At 37.8% G+C, this 16,824-nt stretch overlaps 1 protein-coding gene across 1 annotated transcript in view; it reads right to left on the bottom strand.

Moving 5' to 3' along the window:
- The window catches only part of ARHGAP10 (Rho GTPase activating protein 10), a 483,306-nt gene that overhangs the window by 256,681 nt on the left and 209,801 nt on the right, over nt 1–16,824 (bottom strand). The window contains exons 9-10 of the mRNA XM_006870868.1: nt 14,168–14,274; nt 12,213–12,307 (exon numbers count right to left, since the gene is read on the bottom strand). Of these exons, the coding sequence (XP_006870930.1) occupies nt 12,213–12,307; nt 14,168–14,274 (202 nt within the window). The remainder of the gene's footprint in view (nt 1–12,212; nt 12,308–14,167; nt 14,275–16,824) is intronic.

Raw genomic sequence — 16,824 nt, 5'->3', positions numbered from 1 at the left:
AGCGACCCTGTACAGGGTTTCCGAGGCTGTAAATCTTTACGGGAGCAGAAAGCCTCATCTTTCTCCCACGGAACAGCTGGTAGTTTCCAACTGCTGACCTTGCGGTTTGCAGCCCGATTGGTAACCACTACAGAACTCCTTATACTCTAATAATAGTGGACTGAAAAGTTGATTTAAACCACAAGGTCAGAGGTTCAAGCTCACCAGCCACTCCTCAGAAACTCTGTACAGTGTCACTACAGGTCAGAACCGACTCAGTGGCACTTAACAACAACAACGATGAGAATATTGCAAGTACCATGGATTGTCAGAAGAACCAATAAGTCTGTCTTAGAAAAAAGTACAGTTAGAATGATCCTTAGAAGAGAGGATAGTGAGACTTCCTCTGAAGTTCTTTGGACATGTTTATCAGGAGGAAGGAATCCTTGGAAAAGGATATTATCCTTGGTAAAGAATGGGGTCAGCAAAAAAGAAGAAGACCCCCAAGGTAATGGATTGACACAGCGACAACAACAATGGACTCGAACTTAACAGCAAATTTAAGGATGACATAGGACTGGGCAATGTTCAGTTCTGTTGTGCACAAGGTTGCTATGAGTCAGAGTTAACTCGACGGCACCTAAGAACAACCAGCACAATAATGAGAATATACTTAGAAGACAATAAAAAAAGTTGTCTAATAGCTTAAAATGCAAATATCTAATAAATCAAAGTCCAGATATACACAAGCCCTTCTGAAGAGAAGAAACACACACAGCCCTCTCATCTTTGGCAAGCCATCAGAAATGAAGGAAACAGTACAATTTCAACAAAATATTACAGTGTAGGCTAGTGTGATGGCTTAGAATTCCAAGGAACCCCAGATACAAAGTGAGTCTGTACCCACACTCCAACTCTTTTCCATGTGGCACACAAGAGAGTCTGAGTACAGGGCAACATTGCTAAAAAGACCATCCCAGAGGTACACGTGCTAAGTATGAGGGCAAGACAAGAGAACTAAGAGAAAACTTCCTGGCACTCCAGGACCCCTACTGAGTATGACACAGTGGTTTCTTGTGGCTGTCATAGACCAGGAGATGTGAGTTAAGCCCCATAAGGCACAGACACTCAGGCCATGCTGAAGGCTGATGGATGGGCATGCGAGCTGAGAGGAACCTTCCCAACAAGCTTATAAAACTATCCTCACATCTCAAGAAGCATGTGATAAACTGAATCTCGCTAAATTAACCAAACCCAGCCTGAACTAAACTACAAACTCAATGGACTCAGCCCTACAAGATTTGACAGAATGGCTATGTCCCTTATGACATATAAATATTATTTTCTTTAGTCTCTACTATTCTTTTACAAGAACAAGGATGTCAGTTTGAGGACTAAGCTGTGCCTGACCCAAGCCATGGTATTTTCAATAGCCAGTGGACAGTGAATAAGGAAGACCAAAGAAATGATGCATTTGAATTATGGTGTTGAAGGAAAATATTGAAAGTACCATGGACTTCCAAAAGAGCAAACAGATCTGGTTTGGAAAAAGTACAGCCAGAGTGCTCCTTAGAAGCCAGGATGGCCTAAATTCATGTCTCTCATACTTCAGACATTATTATCAGGAGGGGCCAGTTCCTGGAGAACCATATCATGTTTGTAAAGTGGAAGTTGGAGACAAAGAGGAAGACCCACAACAAGATGGACTGGCACAGTGGCAGCAGCACAGGGCTCAAACGTAGCAACAATTGTGAGGTTGGTGCAGGACCGGAAAGTGTTTTGTTCTGTTGTGCATAGGGCCACTATGAATTGGTACTGAGTCCATGGTGCCTAACAACACCAACAGCATTCTTTTAAATACAACAATATCTGGCATTTAACCAAAAATTCCAAGACATGCAAAGGAAGCAAGAAAATATAACCTATTATCAAGAAAGGAAGCAGTCAAGAGACTCAGACCCACAGGTAGCCCAAATGTTAAAAAAATAATCAGACAGAACCCTAAAACGACCAAAAGTATGATTAAGGATCTAGTGGAAAAAGTGTGCAACATGCATGAACTAATGGGAAGTGTTAGCACAGAAAGAGAAACTGTTTTAAAAAGACAAATAGATAGGCAAGAAATGAAAAATACAATAATAATGATGAAAAATTATTTGAATAGGCTTCACATAGCAAAAGACAGACTCAATGAATTTAAACACAGGTTAATAAAAATGATTGAAATTGAAATATAAATTGAAAATACATGAAGGGAAAATGGAACAGAGAATCTGAAATTTCCAGAAAAATATCAAATAGTCTAATATAATGTAATTGGAAGCCCAGAAAGTGAAGAAATAGAAAAGGGGGTGGAAGAGATACACATTCAAGAACCTCAGTAAACCCTAATCAGGATAAAACAAGGAAAGCCACAAGTTGGCACATCATAATCAAATTGCTAAAAAAAAACAAACAAAAATAAATAGACCATTTTAATAGTAGCAAGAGAAAGAAGGCATACAGAATAATAACAGTGACAGTTTGTCATTAGGGGGAAATGTTGACCTGTAAACAATAAGACGACTTCTCTGAAGTAACAAATGTAAAATATATCAATCTAGAATTATATACCCATCAAAAATATACTTAAAAATGAAGGTAAAATATATTTTCAGATGGACAAAATATGAAAGAATTCTCTAGTAAAAGAAATGTCTGGAACCAAACTCATTCTTGTGGCTCACTTTTCAGCTAAATAATAGATATGTCTGTAAGGGGAACACTACTAGTGAGGTACGTTCACCTTGGAATCATCAACCATTTGAGATAAAAAAGGCAGCATCCACTCAAGAACGAAGTTTAGAAAGCTTAGGAAAGAAGGAGGAATGGAAACAAGAAACACAGGGGGAAAGTGGGATAAGTAATTTTACATTGAGGGGATTACAATCAACGAAATGAAACAATATGTGCATAAATTTTTTAATGTAGAACTGATGGTCTGCTCTGTAAACCTTCACCGAATCCACAATAAATAGTTTAAAAAGCAATAATAAAAGGAATGTTCCAATTAATAAAGTTCTTCTAAGGTCAGGTCTTTTGGTTTCTGGTTTAATCTTGAGTCCCCACAGCCAATGACAGTCAACAACTGTTTTAGGTGCTTAGGAGAGATGAACAACAAAATACTTATAAATATTACTACAATTACTGTGCCATATAAACATTCTTGTTACTATTCAATGGACTTCTGGAAGCAACTCATTCTTTAACTACTCCTTTAGACTGACAAGTAAATAATACAGTACCATGAACATAAGTATTAGATAAAATCATGCATAAAAGCACTTCAAAGTATATAATGCTTCACATACACAGATGACTTCATCCTCCTATAGTCATCATGAGACTACAGATGTTTAAATTGTGATGGTAAGACACATCTTCCCATCCTCTCAAGAATGATATACTGGGAATGAGGCAAAAGCAACCAAATATAATATTTTAAATGTCAGATCAATGAGAACGAAATGGAAAGCATTTTCTTAAAGCAGTGCCTGAATGTGATGTGTGGGAGAACTTCAGAGAATGGTAATTATTTATCAGGCAAATGTGTGTGTGTGTGTGGTGGGGGGTGGAAGAGGGTCAGAGCACACCATGGCATGTGGCAAGCATACCAATGAAGCTAAAAGCACATTACATAACAACACTATGGGGCAGGGAGGAGGGTGCGGTTTCATCCTTCAGGGAAGTGACATCCTACGTTTATCTTGAAGACAACAACAATATGCAATGCTAGCCCTCCAACATAAAATGAATGACATAATCATTATACAGCTCATGAGATCTGAACTGTGGCTGGCATGAAAACGTGAATGCTTATAGTAATTTCAAGGGCCATCTTTTCATAGTGGTAAGTATTTCTTTGAAGTTTATTCTCAGCAAATGTGTTCGCTTTTTAACATCCAATTGAGACATAATTCACATGTCATAAAATTCAGTCTTTTGAAGTGTACAATTCAATGATTTTGAATATATTCACAATTGTGCAACCACCACAACATTAAGTTTAGAACATTTCATCACCTCCTAGAGAAACACCCACACTTATTCTCTCTAAACACGCAGTCACTGTTAAGTGTGGTCAAGTCAGTTCTGACTAGCAGTGACACTGTATAGGGTTTTTGAGGAGCAATTGGTGGGTCACAAATTTTTTTAATTATTTGTCTTTTTTTATTGAGACGTGAGAGTTCTGCAGGTATTCTAGATATAAGTCCCTTACCAGATAATATGATTTGGAAATATTTTCTCTCATTCTTTGGGCTTTCTTTTCATTTTCTTAATGGTATTTCTTGGGTATGTGTGCTTAAATGTTGCCTGTTAGTTAAAAAGATAATCAAAGTAATCTTCTAGTGAACTACGGTGGAGGGGGGCTTATGGGAAGAATGAAGCACATACCTATCTAACCATTCATAACCAAAGCAGTAATTGCTATCCCTGGTGTGGTGCTGTAGAATAAGCACTGGACTGCAAGGTCAGTTTGAACTGCAAGGTCAGCACTCCTCGAACACCCTATACAGGGTCGCTATGAGTTGGAATTGACTTGACAGCACTTAACAGCAACAACTCCCCTCAAAAGTCATTTGCCCCTTAATTCTCAGTACTAGATACCCCCAGTACTAGAGCAGCCAGAAATGCCCAGAAATAAAACACTATTTCTCAGCTGCCCCTACAACTAGGTGTACCCATATAACTCCAGACTCATGCTATGTGAGTGTGCCCACCTTCTGGAAAGTGTCCAGAAATCCAAAGAATGTTCTATGTGATACATGAGAACAGGAATCTGGAGTCTAAGGTGACTTTAGAAATAGAAGGCATATACAAGATACACCTGGATTTTACACCACTGAGCAAGATTTCAACCCCAAGCTATCTCTAGACTTTCTGAACAAGAGAAAAATTCAACTTTTATTTGTTTTAGCCATGTTACATTGGGTTCTTCTGTTACATGCAATGAAACCTGATCTTAACTAATACAGCAATTAAGTGAAGACTCTTGATTTATTTCTAGAGATCAGAGGCAGGCCCAGACTCAAGTTTACTGAGTATCATCTACTATCACAATACTACTTGGTTACTTTTCCACCATGGGGAGGGGAGGGGGATAGCAAAAACTGATACCAGGAAAGAAGACATAGTACACTTATATCAAACATATCCAATCAACTGTGAAATTGCTATATGACTGTATCCATAATAAGTTCTGTACAGACTCCATCAAAAACCCTTTCCTAATACCCAAACAGTCCAAAAATGGGTTACGTTTCTTTTCCTTTAAGCAGAATGAAAACACTGGAGCTTGTTTTGTGGCAGGTGATTGACAGTTGCTTCATTGAATCTAATCCCAGTTATGCACTTCTGAGCAATGATTCAATTTCATTGAATCCAGAACAAATTTGGTGAATGCCATCAATAAAGCACTGCATTTGGTATCATGGTATACATGCTAAGTAAAACAGTATAAATGCTACCCTCATGAAATTCATAACCTAATCTAGGAGTTCTGGTGTGGTGCTATAGGATCTAATAGACAGGCAATAAATTACTTACAATTCCCAGTTGTCTATTTGGCCAGAAACTGGGAAAAGAGATGAGAAGAGCATAGTCCTCATTCTAAAAGCTAAATAAATATTACGTTCAAAGGCCCAGAATTCAGCTAGAGACCTCAAAGTCACACCCATCACCTCCACTCCAGATTTTGCTCCATCAGTAAGTAGGAGAATAATAGCAACACATTGACCTGGGCATGGTAAGAACTGAAAGGCCCCACAAACACTCTTTGTTGGTAACATCAAATCTGAGCAGATGATTCCTTGTTTAGAACTGAGGAAATTAAACAAAGACAATAGGAGTCTGTAATTCACAAAAAATGGCTTGATCCTGAAGGCTCAATGAGACATATAACATGAAGAAAACAATTTTCAGCGTTAGCCAGTTAACTCAAGGAAAGCTATTTGGTTCACTTGCATTACTATTGAAAAATAAAGATTTTAAAAATCTTAGTAGCAAAACTCAATGGAACCTGACAACAATAGAAAAACTGGTAAGACTGAATGAATAGATCTATATAAAATTCTGAATCCCAGAAAAAGAACATAACTTTTGCCCCCCTCCAAGAATTTTTGGAAAATCAATATATTTTTTTAAAATCAATATCCTCCAACTCTTTATTATTTAAAATGCCTACTAGACATCCCATAAGAAAAGTTAATCTAAGAATTAGGAGTTTGGGGAAGAAGCCCAAGTAGAAATAATAAATGTGGAGTCAGGCTTTCTACTCGCATAGAAATTGAGAGCATTGGAAACTACACAGGGTCGGAATATAGATGGCACTTCAAGTCGTGACACTGGATGAAATCATGAGGAGGTCTAAGTCAACAGAGTAGAAATCTAAGGGGTGAGACCCACAGAACTCCAACATCATGAGGTCTGGGAAATGAACTGTCAACAGAACATAAAAAAATGAACAGCCAGAGAAGTAGGAGAAAAACAGGCAGGTGAGAGGTCACTGAACTAAGTAAAATAAGCATAGCATTGAGGAGAACGTGGCCAGCCACGACAAGTGATGCTAACAGGAAAATAGCATGAGGACTGAGAATTGACCAGTGGATTTATTAACAGGGAGACCACTGACAAATGTAACAAAGGAAACTGCAAGGGAGACATAGGGTGAAAGCATGATTGGAGAGGGTTCAAAGACAATTCTTGTTGTTATTAAGTACTGTGGAGTCGGTTCCGACTCATAGTGACCGGCACAGGGTTTCCGAGGCTGTAAATCTTTATGGGAGCAGAAAGCCTCATCTTTCTCCCACAGAAAAGATGGTAGTCAAAGACAATAGGAAATTTAAGACCATAAGTTATTTAAAGAATTGTTTATGCTGTTGTTATTAAATACCGTCAAGTTGGTTCCAACTCATAGCAATCCTGTATAGGGTTTTCAAGGAGTGAATGGTGAGTTTGAACCACCAACCTTGTGGTTAGCTAGTGCCACACCAAAACGCTTGCTTATGTTTATAGAAGAGAGAAATGAGAAGGACGAGGAAAAGTCAGGTAAAGATAGGATGAAAGGGAAGTGGGGGAAAGAGAGGGAGAGCTAAAGAGAAAGTAACCAGAGGAAAAACTAAAATTTTTTAAGTAATGATTTAAAATGGAGAAGGCCAAATTTATTGGGGAGCACTCGTGGCACTGTAGAAAAAGCACTAGACTGTAAACTACAAGGTCAGCAGTTCAAACCCTTCATTTCAAACTCCTTGAAAGAAAGATAAGGTGTTCTGCTCCCATAAAGATTTACAACCTGGGCAACCCTATGCAGGGTAGCTATGAGTTGGAATCGACTCATTGGCACTGTCATGGAAGGCAAAGAATGGGCGAGTTTCAAGAGACAGGAAATGAATACCAAGTCAATTACTGATGAAGCAACCAAATGTTGCACCCAACTTCCTACTGGGTTTCTCTATTATATGACTCCAGTCATTCCAAATCAACATAACCAAAATTGAATTTATCATCTTCCTCATTCTTATTTTGCTTTTGTTTTTCATCCTTAGTAAATGACACTGAGATGGATAATATTATGTGTCAATTTGGCTAGACTGTGATTCTCAGTGATATGATAGACATTCTGTGATTGGATGTGAGCAATCAGGTGAAAGAAAGACAGCCAATCCTGAGCTTTGTGAGAACATCCATATATATACTGAAGCAGATCACACTCCCAAAAAGAAAAGGGAAGACTCCAAGACCCTTTGCCTCATTTCTTTTTTCTCCCCTGTTTTCGACGCTTATTGGTGTAAATTTTTATTTGAAAAGACTTTCTTTTTAAAAAGCTTGAAAATGGAGCTGTTGGTCAATGCGTGAACTGCAAAGTCCATTTGAACTTCAATGTTGGCAATTCAAGTTCAGCAGCTGCTCCTCAAAAACCCTATACAGGATCGCTATGGGTTGGAACCGACTTGACGGCACTTAGCAACAGCAACAAAAAGTTTGAATGAACAAATGCCAGTTTATCTGGAGTCCTGGTGTGGTGCTGAGGACTAATGTGCTAGACTGCAAAGTTGGTTTGAACTGCAAGGTCAGAGGTTCAAGCTCACCAGCCGCTCCTCAGAAACCCTATACAGGGTCACTGTGGGTCGGAATGGACTCAACAGCACTTAATAACAACAACAACACAGTAGGTCAGCTGAATGGTCTCCAGTTCTGACTATGTCCTTATAATGTGCAATCCTTTTTTTTTTTTTTTAAGCCTATAGTGTGAATTGAGTGATTGAGAAAAACATCAGTTTTGCACTCATTCTATCATATTTTGTTTTACTGTAAATAATCCCCCCGCTCCATGCAGCATCATTTAACAGTATTTGCTTCCATTCCCTCTGTTGTTGTTGTTTTTTATGATATACACAAAAACAGGAATATATAATCATTTAAAAAACCAAAGGGCACATTCTGCAAGGCAGCCATACTGTGCTATGCTTTATAGAAGAAATTGTTTTTATTATTAAGTGTCGGTGAGTCAGTTTCGACTCATAGCAACCCTGTATCGGGTTTCCAAGGAACAGGTGATGAGTTTGAGCTGACGACCTTAGGGTTCAAATTGACCTTACAGTCTAGTGCTTATCCTACAGTGCCACACCAGGACTCCTTTAGATAAAACAGCCCTTATCAATCTGTGTGTGAGGGTGTATGTTACAATCCAAATTCAACAAGATCAAGGGTCTCATAGAAAAGTTCAAGTTAGAAGAAACAATATGAATTGTATTAAAACAATGTAAGTACCTGAAATTCCCTGCTCTGAAAACAAATCAGATTCACCTCATGCAATACATTTTCTAGTAGACAGTCTTGCTGACTCACTTATTTCAGTTGAGGTTCACATTATAGAAATTGAAAGCTACAGATCTAGAGGCAAGATGCCTGGGTTTGAATTTGCATTCTTTCATTTGCTAGTTATGTGACCTTGGAAGTATTTCTAACATGCTCTGTCTCAAAATTTATCATCAGAAATTGGGAAGTATAATATCTACCTGATAGGGCTGTGTGAGGATCAAATAGCATAAAATACAAAAAAGGTTAGGATCCTATTTGACACTCATTGTTGTTAAGTGCCATTGAGTCGGTTCCACCTCATACCGGCCAGCACTGGGATTCTGAGGAACGGCTGGTGAGCTTGAACTGCCGATCTTGTGGATCGAACCAACTTTGTAGTCCAGTTCAGTAACCCACAGCACCACATCAGGACTCAAGAAAGGACTTAATATTTGTTAGTTACATATGTGTGCACATATGTGTACCCTCAAATTTTAGTAACTGAATTTCTTAGGAAAACTTTCTGTACCAGTTCTTCTTCTTGTAAATACTGTTAAGTTGATTCCGACTCATTTGTTGTTATTGTTGTTAGGTGCCATAGAGTCAGTTTCAACTCTTAGCGACCCTACCCACAGCAGAACAAAACGCTGCCTGGTCCTGGGCCAACCTCACTACTGTTGCCACGCTTGAGACCACTGATGTTGCTGCCATTTTGCCAATTCATCTCGCTGGGGGTCTTCTTCTTTTTTCTCTGACCCTCTACCTTACCAAACATGATATCCTTCTCCAGCAACTGGTCCCTCCTGACAATATGTCCCAAGTATGAGAGATGAAGTTTGGCCATCCTGGCCTCCAAGGAGCACTCTGGCTGCACCTCTTCCAACACAGATCTGGTTGTTCTTTTGGCAGCCCATGGTACTTTCAATATTCTCCTCCAACACCATAACTCAAAAGCATGAATTCTTCTAGGGTCTTCCTCATTCACTGTCCAGCTTTCACATGCATATGACGTTATTGAAAATACCATGGCTTAGGTCAGGCGCACCACAGTCCTCAAGCTGACATCTTTGCTCTTCAACACTTGAAAAAAGTCATGTGCAGCAGATTTGCCTAATGCAATACGTCGTTTAATTTCTTGGCTGCTGCTTCCATGAGTGCTGATGTTTGATCCAAGAAAAATTAAGTCCTTGACAACTTCAATCTTTTCTCCATTGATGAGAATGTTGTTTATTGGTCCAGTGGTGAGAATTTTTGTTTTCTTTACATTAAGATGCAATACATATCAAAGGCTATGGTCTTTGATCTTCATCAGTCAATATTTTAAATCCTCTTCACTTTCAGCAAGCAAGGTTGTATCATCTGTATATTGTAGGTTGTTAATGAGTCTTCCTCCAATAACATGTTTTTCTTCATATAACCCAGTTTCTCAGATTATTTGCTCAGCATACAGGCTGAATACATATGGTGAAAGAATACAAACCTGTCACAAGTCTTTCCTAATTTTAAACCATTCAGTGTTCTCACGTTCTGTTCGAACAACTGTCTCTTGCTCTATGTACAGTTTCCTCATGAACATAATTTGGTGTTCTGGAATACTCATAACTCGCAGTGTTGTCCATAGCTTGTCATGATCCATAGTCAATAAAGCATAGTCAACAAAGCACAGGTAAACATCGTTCTGGTATTCTCTGCTTTCAGCCAAGAGCCAGTGGATGTCAGCAATCCTTCATTCCACGTCCTCTCCTGAATCCGGCTTGAACCTCTGGAAGTTCTCTGTAAACGTATGCTTGCAGCCGTTTCTTTATTACCTTTAGTAAAATTTTACTCACATGGGGTATAAAAGATATTTTACAATGACTTCCGCATTCCATTGGGTCACCTCTCTTTGGAATGGGCACAAATATGGATCTTTTCCAATCAGTCGGCCAGATAATTGTCTTCCAAATTTCTCGGCATAGATGAGTGAGTGCCTCCAGTGCAGCCTCACTTTCTTGAAAGATTTCAATTTATATACCATCAATTCCCTTTGCCTGTTCTTTGCCAATTACTTCAGTGCATCGTCAACTTCTTCCTTCAGTATCATTGGCTCTTGATCATATGCTACCACTTGAAATGGTTGAATATCGACCATTTCCTTTTGGTACAGTGACTCTGTTTTTCTTGGTGCAGATGACACATAGTGACACTACAGGATTTCCAAGAAGCGGCTTGTGGATCTGCACTACCAACCTTGTAGTAAGAAGTCCTGTGCTTATCCTACAGCACCACAGCAAACTCCTTACTAGCCTTGAATTTAACCTTTTTGACACTGAAGTTCTCATTCTTTAATTTTTTTTCAAGACAAAAAAATTGCTAATCTACTACTTGTTCTTTTCTTGGCAGCACCAAATCATCATAGTGCTTAAGGGTACATTTTTATATACCAAGACTTCAATTCATTTTACTGGAATGTAAGACATAGATTGTCTTTTTCTGCACTATCCCCTCAGACTCAGCTAAGCCAAGAGGAAGTTTTAGTTATTTTTGTATTCATGAGTTCAGGCTTGAATTGAACTTATGTTGTTGTTGTTGTTGTTATTGTTTTATTCTTATATTGTAAGCTTTTATTATACCACTATACAAGAGACTTAACCCTGTACAGGGTCGCTATGGGTCAGAACCAACTCGATGGCACTTAACAACAACAAAACAAGAGCCTTATCTGAAAAACATTCCTGCCAAAATCAAAGCTGGCAAGGAATCACTGTATGGTCAGCAATTAATACGGAAATATGCTATGAGGACCATGATTTTCCTTACCGTTAATGGAGGACAGAAAACAATTATCAAACAAGTCATAATATTAACAGACCTAGCCTTATTTAATTGTCCTTTACTTCCTTTCCTATGGCAAAGATTCTTTTATAACCAAATAAATACAAGTTACACACAGACACACAAATAACTACTCTGAATAAACTTGCGTTCCCATAAGACCACCACTACATACAGAATATATCTATTGAAAATTACCTGGGGCAAAAATGACTATTATTCTGTATAAATAGTGATCACCACCCTTTTAAGCACTGTTACCCGCTTCTTTGCTCTCACTCATTATAATTTTTTAGTGCCACAAATTAGGCCTAGATCAACAATGAACCACTCCAAGGTCAGTTTGTAAGTGACAACACTGACTAGCTCCAAACGTCAGCCAAGATTAGATATCACTCCACAGCTAATCATTGTGAACAAGACTAAATTGCTCATAATAAACATAGAGCCAGGAAATAAAACAAGAAAACATTCTTCCTGGCCATGGGAATCTAAGTTGCCATTAACCTGTATTTTAAAACAATTTTTTTTTTTTTTTTTAAATCATTGCTCTTTCAAGTCCAATCATTTCAATAACTTACCGGTCAGCAACTTCTACATCAAAACAAAACCTTCTGTCAATGGAGTCAGTAGGCCTTTTGGTACATTCTTTCAAAAAGACGATGTCTCCATCCCCCTGCAAATAATCACGTTTAAACACTCTTAAAAACTACAGTATAAATATATACACACCTTATATTTGGGGGAAGTGGGCCACAATTCAGGCTTTCCCTTCTTTTTATCTTATTCTTTTTCAAATGAGTTTCTTTTAACTACTATTTATAATCTTAAATTTTGATAAAATTTTTATCCTCCACTCCTTATGGTTTCCTAGCTCTTGCTTGGATTATATTAATATTAAACATACTTTATCAACAATAATTTTGAACATTGGATTAATAATACAGTATTCTATGCTATGATATTTGTTATTCTGTTAAACTCTTTTTAAAAGAACCAATACTTTGCTGTTGTTGTCTGATGCTGTCGAGTTGGTTCCAACTCATAGCGACTCTTGAGGAGTGGCTGGTGATTTTGAACCATCGACCTTGTGGTTCAAATGGACCTTGCTGTCCAGTGCTTTATTCTACAGCAACCCATTACAATTCCCATATGAAACTGTAAATACATAGCCACTTTTGATCTATAAAAATTGTAACTGCATATAGAGCAACCTAAGACAACATTAAGGACCTTAATAAGATACTGTGATAATCTAGAGCTGGGACCACTCAATCTCTGCAGGTTTTCTATTCCCTATGTGAATCACCCTGAATTTGTTTACTTATTATTATTTTTTTAATGTAACATTTTACCTCACTGACCCACACTCTCTACGAGTATTAAAAATAGGTAGAATGCAGGAAATAGAAGCAATACAGGCATACACATTCTGAGTATATACTTCTACAGTATTTTAATATTTTTTAGAATGTGAGGATTACTGAATAACATTAAACATTCAAATGAATACATATTCAAAACATCACAATCATTATATTTTGAAACACAGTTACTATTTAGCAGCTAAAATGGAATGATATCACTAAGCAGAGTTGGTATTTAAATTGGTTTTCCAGAACCCCTAGAATCAAATTTGATGCTCAATTTTAACCCCATTAGCTTTTTCAAGTCTTCCTCTTCTCCATGATCCTGATTTTCCACGTCTGTCGAATTAAACTTGGGATGTAAATGTTTTTTATTTTAAGCTGTTTTAAATATTTTTTCAGGAAGAAGCAAAATATACATAAACAGATGTAAATTTGGGCTACCTCTACATTCATGAAAGGAAAAGCATGCCCATCCATCCAGCAGGTAATCAATTAACCTGCTTCCTTAAAATGTGTGACTAATTATGTTCAATATTGATGGCACCAGCTTTGTCTCTAGATTATGGATTACTGAGAGCCGCAACTTCTATTTAAAACATATCTAGTGACTGTCTTTCCAACATAGCCAAATTCTATGCATTTTTTGTTCTTCTCTTTTTAACAATTTATCAAGCTTCATTATATTGTTTATTTTTTAAGGGAGGAGGCATAAACTAAATGGAGAACTGCTAACTGAGAATCTTATAAGTCTAACTGAACAAGGGTAAAACTCACTATAAATTGGTCTACTTCATAATATTGTAAGCGGTGAATACAAGTATGAAGTCAAATTCCCTGTGTAAATATTGACAGAACAGGGCACTAACTTGCTGACTAATGAAAGCTTATTGGAGGTGCTATCTTGTTCTTCCACTAACAGTGACATAAAAGGGAATAACTGTCCTATTTATTTAAATAAATCTGACTGTAAAAACCCATGCATGCAATTCAGAAAATGCAGAAATTAATCTGCTTGTCTGTTTTATGGTCTATTTTATTTAAAACAAACATTCAAACCTCAAAACAAAATAATTATATTTATCATTAGTGACTATTAATGCCATAAAAACAACATCCTCAGAAACTGTTTCTCAAACAGAAAACAAAATGTAAAACAAAATACTTACAAGTTTGCCCCCAGATCTGTGCTCAAATGGTATCATGTTGAGCCTCTTTGCTGTTTTCCGATACATGCAGTAGTGTTTTACCCAACTGGAACCAAATGGAGCAGGCCCTTCAACAAAAAAATAGAACTTCATATTTTCCTCATAAATAAGCAAATATAAAGGGCTCCAAACAGATTAATTAACATGGTGAACTCAACAAGCAGCAACTAATAGAGCTCAATAAAATAAGTAAGCAATCCTGTCAGTTGTAATAAAAGGGAAAAACTAGGAAAAATTAAATGGCCTATGTACTTAATTTGAGACAAGAGCTTAAGATATTTTCAGCTAAATGGAAGTGATTCAAAGACACAAGTTTCAGAGTTTGCTAGAAGAGCCAACAGTTATCTCATACTTGAAAACAGAGCTTCAGATTAGTTCAGTTGTAGTCAATATAGCGAAGCCAGGATAGGCTCAATTTTTTAAAAAAAATTGAGTGAAGCATGACAATAGCAGGAAAAATTATGAGTCAAAGTTCTAGCACAGGAGGTCAGAAGAGGCACAGTGAGCCCTTTCAGAAGCCTGAGGATGGAGACTGGATTATCACCAGAACTGAGGTTAAGTGGCACATATTCAAAGTGTAACTTCAGATTCCACCTTTGAGCAGGGTGTCACTTTACAGAGCAAGATAATTGGTTGCTATGCAACTCAAACATTGTCACTCTTTTCCAAGAAGATTAAATCAACCCATAATTTTGCCCATTCCAGTTGTTCAGTACACCCTTATTTTACAAATTCAGGTCCGTTCAGGCTTTACTTCATTGGTATGTTGCTGTTGTTAGGTGCCTAGTTGGTTCTGACTAGTGACTCTACGCACAACCGCACAAAACATTGCCTGGTCTGGTGCCAACATTACAAGTGTTATGCTTGAGCTTGGGGCTGCTTCCACAGTGCCAATCCATCTCCATCTCCATTGGGGGTTTTCTCTTTTTCTCCAACCCTCCACTTAACCAAGCATAATGTACTCTTCCAGGGACTGGTAATATGTCTGAAGTATGCAAGATGAAGTCTGACCATACTGGCTTCTAAGGATCATTCTGGCTGTACTTCTTCCAACACAAGTTTGCTTGTTCTTCTGGCAGTCCATGGTACTTTTTAGTATTCTTCTCCAATACTATAACTCAAACACATCAGTTCTTCTATGGTCTCCCTAATTCAGTGTTCAACTTTCACATGCATGAGGCTATTGAAAATAGCATGGTTTGGTTCAGATGCATCTAAGTTCACAGACTGACATCATTGTTCTTGAACCTTAAAGAGGTCTTGTGCAGCAGATTTGCCTAATGTAATACACTGTTTGATTTTTGAATGCTGCTTCCATGAATGTTGATTACAGTACCATGCAAAATGAAGTCTTTGACAACTTCAATCTTTTCTTCATTTATCATAATGTTATTAACTTATCCAGTTGTAAAGACTTTTGTTTTCTTTACATTGTGGTGCAATTCATACTTTAGGCTAAGGTTTTTTGTCTTCATCAATATTTTAAATCCTCTTCACTTTCAACAAGCATTGTTGTGCTATCTGCATATCACAGGTTGTTAATGAATCTTCTTCCAGTCCTGATGCCATGCTCATCTTCATATAATCCAACTTCTCATACTATTTGCTCAGCACACAGATTGAATAAGTATAGTGAAAGAATACAACCCTGATGCACATCTTTCCAAATTTTAAACCATCAAGTGTTCCCATGTTCTGTTCAAACAACTTCTTCTTGGTCTATATACCAGATCTTCATGAGCACAGTGAAGTGTTTTGGAATACCCAGTCTTCACAATAGTATCCCTATCTTGTCATGATCCAAATATCCAGCAATAGTACAGTCCAGGTTCACAACAATATCTCACAGATAACTCATTTAAGACTAAGAAAAAAATCTCAAAGAGGGGTGGAGGTGGTTATGGTATTGCCTTTTTATTCTGAAGAAATTTAAGCTTAGACTAAAGGTCTGAAAAATGGTGGAGCCATACTTTAAATCAGAGTTGTTGTTATTGTTGTTATGTGCCATTGAATCAGTGCCAACTCATAATGACTCTGTATGGGGTTTCTAATGAGCAGCCGGTGAGTTTGAACCACCAACCTTGCACTTAGCAGCCCAATGCTTATCCTACAGTGCCACGCCAGGCCTTCTCAAATCAGAATGTCTAGCCCCGATTCTCTTGATTTCCACTAATCAAGCCATCATAACCTCCTCACATCCACCTGGCCCTTCTCAACTGGTTGTCAGCAGAGGTTAATGAAATTATTTGACTGCTATCCCAGATCTCAGCAATACAGGAACGAGGAGCCCAGTCTCAGACTGACAATTCTATCATTTAGTAGCTATATTATTTAAGAAACATGACTTACCTCTCAGCGACTCTGTTTTCTCATTGTTAAATGTTGTTGTTAAGTGCCTTTGAGTCGTTTCCGACGCATAACAACCCCGTATGGGGTTTCCAAAGAGTGGCTAGGTGAATTTGAACTGCCAACTGTTGCAGACCGTGTAAGACTGGTCAGAGGTTCAAGGCCCCATAGGCCCGAGTGTAACAAATGAAGCCACTTGGCAGTTAATAGCAGATTGTTTTTCATCAAATTGTTTAGTCATATTTATTTAATTCCAAACATGAGCCCTGGAT

Source organism: Chrysochloris asiatica, unplaced genomic scaffold (genome assembly GCF_000296735.1).
Source record: "Chrysochloris asiatica unplaced genomic scaffold, ChrAsi1.0 scaffold00155, whole genome shotgun sequence".
Taxonomy (NCBI): Eukaryota; Metazoa; Chordata; class Mammalia; order Afrosoricida; family Chrysochloridae; genus Chrysochloris; species Chrysochloris asiatica.
This window is presented reverse-complemented; position numbering and strand designations above follow the sequence as displayed.